The 6,006-nt window shown below is 43.2% G+C and overlaps 1 protein-coding gene across 1 annotated transcript in view; it reads left to right on the top strand.

Moving 5' to 3' along the window:
* The window catches only part of LOC119415466 (aminopeptidase Ey), a 22,711-nt gene that overhangs the window by 1,329 nt on the left and 15,376 nt on the right, over positions 1-6,006 (top strand). Inside the window, exons 2-5 of the mRNA XM_037682608.1 lie at positions 74-383; positions 1,049-1,191; positions 1,957-2,093; positions 3,510-3,636. Of these exons, the coding sequence (XP_037538536.1) occupies positions 74-383; positions 1,049-1,191; positions 1,957-2,093; positions 3,510-3,636 (717 nt within the window). The remainder of the gene's footprint in view (positions 1-73; positions 384-1,048; positions 1,192-1,956; positions 2,094-3,509; positions 3,637-6,006) is intronic.

Consider the following 6,006-nt stretch of genomic DNA (forward strand, 5'->3'; position numbering starts at 1 on the left):
CAGATGATCTAATCCCAGTGTGTCATGTTTCAGATGATCTAATCCCAGGGTGTGGTGTTTCATGGTGTTTCAGGGGACTCCGTGGTGGAGTTTGAGTGTGTGGAGGAGACCGACCTGGTCCTGATCCACTCCAACAAGCTGAACTACACCAGACAGGACAATGGGGAGCTGGCGATGCTCACTGCTGCCGAGGGCGCACCCAAGGCGCCCTCCATCAAGTCCTCCTGGCTCCAGACGGTCACTCAGTACCTGGTTCTGCAACTGGACGGTACACTGGTGAAGGGACAGAGGTACCACCTTTTCACCAGCTTCACCGGAGAGCTGGCTGATGACCTGGGAGGGTTCTACCGGAGCGAGTACGACGACGAGGACGGAGTCAGAAAGTATGTTCATTCCGTTTGTCACTCTTTAATTATAAATTCAATGGTCGAAGAGTTTCAGCTGTTATCAGCTGGAATGCCATTTCAATCCAAGTATTCATGAATTTCAAAGTAAAACATTTTAGTTTTTATATAACTGATTATTTCATGTTGCTGTTTATAGTTTTGAACAGTTTTTGCAGTCAAACTACTTCTACATACTTTGTGCAATTTGAATCGTTCATGTCTCAAAACTGTCCGCTTGACGAAGAACACGCTATGATTTTTATATTTTGTAACTTTTATATCTTTTTGAATTATTTAACTTTTCTTTTTCAAGAATTTTCTCCATAAAATACATTAAAATCCCTTTGAAACACTGAAGTTTCATTCAGTTTTGGCTATTTTAGCTTGTATGTCTTGCTATTTTTTAACGTTTTGATCATTTTAGGTTTTTGTTTTTTTTTAGCAAAGTTTCGCTTATATTCACTTCCTTTCTGTTTGTTCTAACTTTAACTTTTCATTCTTTAATAAATTCAGTACGCAGCGTCACTTAGAGTATTCACAGAAAATATAATTTGTCCAGTTGTTTTAATTACTGGCACAAACTGTCAGAACATGACGCGTATATTTTATATAAATAATTTATCCAAGCATGTTAAATTGTTGCGCCTCTTGCTTCCCGTCAGGATTGTTGCCACCACCCAGATGCAGCCGACAGACGCCCGGAAGTCGTTCCCCTGCTTCGATGAGCCGGCCATGAAGGCGTACTTCAACATCACTCTGATCCACGAGCACGGAACCGTAGCACTCTCCAACGGCAAGGCCATAGGTCAGTCTGAAAACTCTGACTGCAGGAAGCATTAGGTATGAAATTAAAAGTTTTGGGAATAAAATAAATTTAAGTTGTTGAATGGAAGCAGCTGGGGTGAGGATCAGAACCTTCAAATCTGAGGCCGTGGTCCTCAGTCAGAGGGTGGACTGTCCTCTCCTCGTTGGGGTTCTGCCTCAAGTGGAGGAGTTCAAATATCTCAGAGTTTTGTTCTCAGTGAGAGAAGAATGGAGCAAGAAATTGACAGACAGGTCAAGGCAGCAGCTGCAGTATTGTGGATTCTGTGCCGGTCCGTTGTGGTGAAGAGGGAGTCGGTCTGTAAGGAGAAGCTCTCTGCTTTACGTTCCTACCCTCACCTATGGTCCTGAACTCTGGTGCTCTGGACATGTTCAACGGAGACAAGACCCTGGAGAAGACCCAGGACATGCTGGAGAGACTATGTCTCTCAGCTGGTCTGGGGACAACATGGAGTCCTCCAGAAGAGCTGGAAGATGTGGCTGAACCTCCCTGCTCAAACTGCTGCCCCTGAGACCTGAGTCCAGAACCAGATGATGAATAGATGGATGGATGAACTGATTGATTGATTGATGGATGATTCTTCAGATGAGGTCAAGAACATCTTCAAGAACCCAAACATTCAGTTTTTGCTCAGCATGCTACATCATCTGCTCAGACACATTACAAACTTCTGTTTAAAGTAAAAAAACAACAACATTAAAGATAACAAAAACAACTTTTTCATGTTTTTATTTTTTCTTCCTGCAGAAACAACGAACGTCACCATTGCTGGGCAAAATGTCCAGCAGACTGTGTTTGAACAAACGGAGAAGATGTCCACCTACCTGCTGGCCTTCATCGTCAGTGACTTTATTCACATCGGCAACACCATCGACAACGTCGAGGTAATTAATTCAGGACCAGAACCTGAACAGAACTTATTCTCTCGGTACCATGTGGGACGAGTTTCAGGCTCAACATCTAAACTATATAATAATAAAATAATTATAAACTTCTGGAGATTTATTGTTGTCACTGAAACATTTGGTTAATCAAAAAGATGTTTATGAAACAGAATGCTGTTTTTCACATACATCCTTTTTACAGGGTGAGTTTAATGTTTACCGTACGGTCGTAAAAACATCTACAAGCTGATGTCCAATTTCACTTAATCTGATATCCTGAAACATGTTAAAAAAGTTATTTAGCTGCTGCATCACATCAGCTTCACGTTTGTTCAAAGGATGTTTAAAAGATTGAAAGTTGTGACATTTTATCAAACGAGCCATCAGCCCTCCACCCCCGTGCTGACAGCTGGGAGGAGCTGTTTGCTGCAGTGCATTCTGGGTAAATGTCTGTGCTTTGGACTGGTTCTGTCCCAGAAGTTCAAGTCAAGCTGCCATGTTGTTTTTAGAGAGAAGAGGTCATGACCTTTGACCTGCTGACTGAGGCCTGTAGATACACTGCACAGTCTGACCTTCAGGGTGAATCTGCAGTAAAAATTGTCAGCTGTGTGAGATGTTTCCATGTGCAGCATCTTTCTTTCTGTAGAACGATGGACTCTAAATGACCTTTGACCCTTCCCACACTGACAGCAGCAGCTGCTCCTCTAAAGTCATTGCTGATGTTGTTCCACCTTGGTGTTGTGTTAATTCACACCGGTCTGCTCCAGAGCAGCAGAACCTCCTGACGAGGCTCAGTTCATCAGCAGGTCCTGATCCTGGACCTCTGAGGTCCAGTGGAAGCAGCAGGACTGGAACCAGATGTTAATCTTTGACTTTTGGTTTCTGTTTATAAAAATGACTCGGTGGAATCTGTTGGGTGTTTTTGTTGGAAGTCAGAGTAGTATCATTTTAGACGGAACTGTTTTATCATGTCCTGACACATAGAACTGCAGACTTTAAAGAGATTTTACTTTTCTCCCATCACGTCTGCAGGTTCTGCAGAACTTTCTCCTCATCATTTACAGTTTTGGTTCTGTTTGTCTTGTTTGTCAGTGACCGACTCAGAGCTTGATTCAGATTAGCATGATGATGTTGGTGAAATAAAAGGTGAAGATTTTAAACTTCAGAAATTTAAAGGTTATTTTGATCAACATGTTCGGAGCAGGACGGTTTCTGCAGGAATGTTTTGACTCAAATACTCCATCCGGACCAGGATACGACTAAATAAACTTTGGGTTTTCCTAAAAGAATCAATTTTATTTTTTGAACCGGTTCACCTAAATGAAGAATTGTTTAATTGAACAGTTCAGATTCACTTTGAAAATCCTTTAAGGTTTAACAGACACTGATGTGTTTTTTGTGTTTTGTGTGTTTCAGATCAGAATTTTTGCCCGCAGGTCAGCCATCGCTGCTGGTCAGGGACAGTACGCCCTCAACATAACTGGACCCATCCTGAAGTTCTTTGAGGAGTACTACAAGGTCCCCTATCCGCTGCCCAAATCCGGTCAGTCCTTTACACAGAAACCCACCCAGACAGACTGAAGACACCCGAGTCGCTCGTTACAGGACCCGAGTTGAACATGTCGCTCCAGTTAGCTTCCACCTGTTCCTTATATGGTAAACATTGAAAACTGAAACGTTCTGAAGCTTTTAAACAGACTGAAAGGACTCGCTCACCTTTAATTCAAAGATTCAGAGGAGAGAAGGTTAATTTTTTAATACTACTGTTGGAGAAAAATACTGAGAAATGTCTGGAAACCCCTTCATGGCCTGTGTCTATTGAAAGTCCCTTCATGACTTCCATACAGCAATTCAATTCAATTCAATTCAATTCAATTCAATTCAATTCAATTCAATTCAATTCAATTCAATTCAATTCAAAAATACTTTTTAATCCCAAAGGGAAATTATTTGTTGTTGTAACTCGTTATACTCGTTTCATTAAGATATGTTATAGATGCTGATGGCTGTAGACAGGAAGGATCTCTTGTAAAGGTCCATCCCACAGTAGATCCTAAGAAACTGGCTGCAGATGCCGTCCGAGCCGTCCACTGAGTCTCGGTTGGCCTCTCAGTTCCCCCGGGCTGCAGGACCGCCCGAATGCCAGGCAGAACTCCTCCCAGAGCGATGGCCACTCCTCCCAGCAGTCTGCCGAGCTCCTCGTCGCTGCGGACAGACTGCTGTAGGTGCCGAGGGTGGATCCGGTCCTTCCACTGTCATGAGCCATGTTTCCTGCTAGTTCCAGGATCTCAGTGGTCAGGCACTCGAGCGCAGCCGGCAGGTAGATGAGAATGCGTCCACAGAACATCCTTTTCAACTCATTTGAGATTTGGGGCTGTAGTTGAGATATTATTTGAGCTTTTGAGACGTTAATCAGCTGCTCCTGGTTGTAGAAACTGCCTTGTTGCCATGGAGCATAACAAATGTTACATAAATCAATAAATAGATGTTACAAATCATAACAACATGTTGAATAAAATCAGCTCCGTACCCTCAGTGCATGTGGCTTGTCTCTGGTGGGACTTCTGTCACCTGCCTCGACCCACCAGCAGACCTGGCCTCACTAAAATCAACTGGACGACTTTCGGTTCATTAATTCTCCTCCGTGCACAGTTTCAGGTCCAAGCCTGGTGTTCCAATGTCAGATGTTGGGACTGGCCTCGAAGGACCAAAACGTTGAAGAAAAATATTCTCGCTTATTTTAGTTGCTCAAAAAGAACCACACTCGATGGTATAAGATTTTTAACCAGCATTTTACTCGCAAGGACTCATTCAAGACAGATTACATAGATACATAATGCACGGAATGAGCGTCGAACAGCGTTTGCTGCAGACTTTTATCCAACAGCAGAGTCCAGCAGGAGTTCCCTCATAGCCAGCCGCAGTCCGACGCACAGACATGATCCATGGCCGTCAGCAAGTCGACCTCCAGCTGGAGATAAGAGGATGTTTATGGCATGTTCTCGTGGCGACAACACCAACGAGGCGCTGCGAGTCAGCCAGACTGTCTCCAGGTGAAGATAATAGATTGTTTCAGACTCAAAGTGGGAGAGAATTATGTTCTCAGCCATATTATAGAAACACAATAAACATATTCATACCAAAAATTCTCTAACAAGTTTTTTTACGTAACAACCATCACACGCTCTTTACCTCCTCAGGTGAAGGTTATGAGCAGAATAACGATCTGGTTTTATCACCAGCACATGGGTTTTTACCGTCAGAACGTTTTAATCTTTACCTTTTACAACAGCCGGCTTCTGCCGTGTTAACGGCTTCTATCATCATAAAACATTATCGCCCATCTCTTCTGTCCGTTTATTTCAGGCTCATCTCATAATCAACGTCACGCTTTTATCAGTTTACGATCCATCCCAAGGAGATGTGATGAACAGATAAACTGATCGTTTCACGTGTTCACCGTACGGTAAAACATCTCTTCTGGTTGCAACATCTGTAGGTTTTCAGCTCCTTGTCCCTCTTTAAAAACATGTGGCTTCCCTCTGAACATGACGGTTACATTGTTGCCCCACGGCCATGAAAGTTGAGCAGTGTTAACAAAATATCTCCTGAAACCCTGGATGGATTTTAATGAAAGTGGAGGAATGATTACTGGCCTTTTAGAGTCAGCGTGATTCAAGATGGCCGCCACAGCGACACATAAATATCTTTACCTCAGTCAGTTTGACAGATAATGGGCTAAAGTCTGGTGTGGTAGTAGCTGAGAGTCATCCCCTACACGTAATGTGAGCTCCGACTGTTTCACTTTGAAGGATTTTGATGCTTTACCGCCGAAAATATAGTAAAGTATGACGCCACCCATCTGTCTTTCTGTCCATCTGTCTTTCTGTCCACCTGTCCTTCTCCCCATCTG

Source organism: Nematolebias whitei, chromosome 10, assembly GCF_014905685.2.
Source record: "Nematolebias whitei isolate Nwh7 chromosome 10, NemWhi1, whole genome shotgun sequence".
Classification (NCBI taxonomy): Eukaryota; Metazoa; Chordata; class Actinopteri; order Cyprinodontiformes; family Rivulidae; genus Nematolebias; species Nematolebias whitei.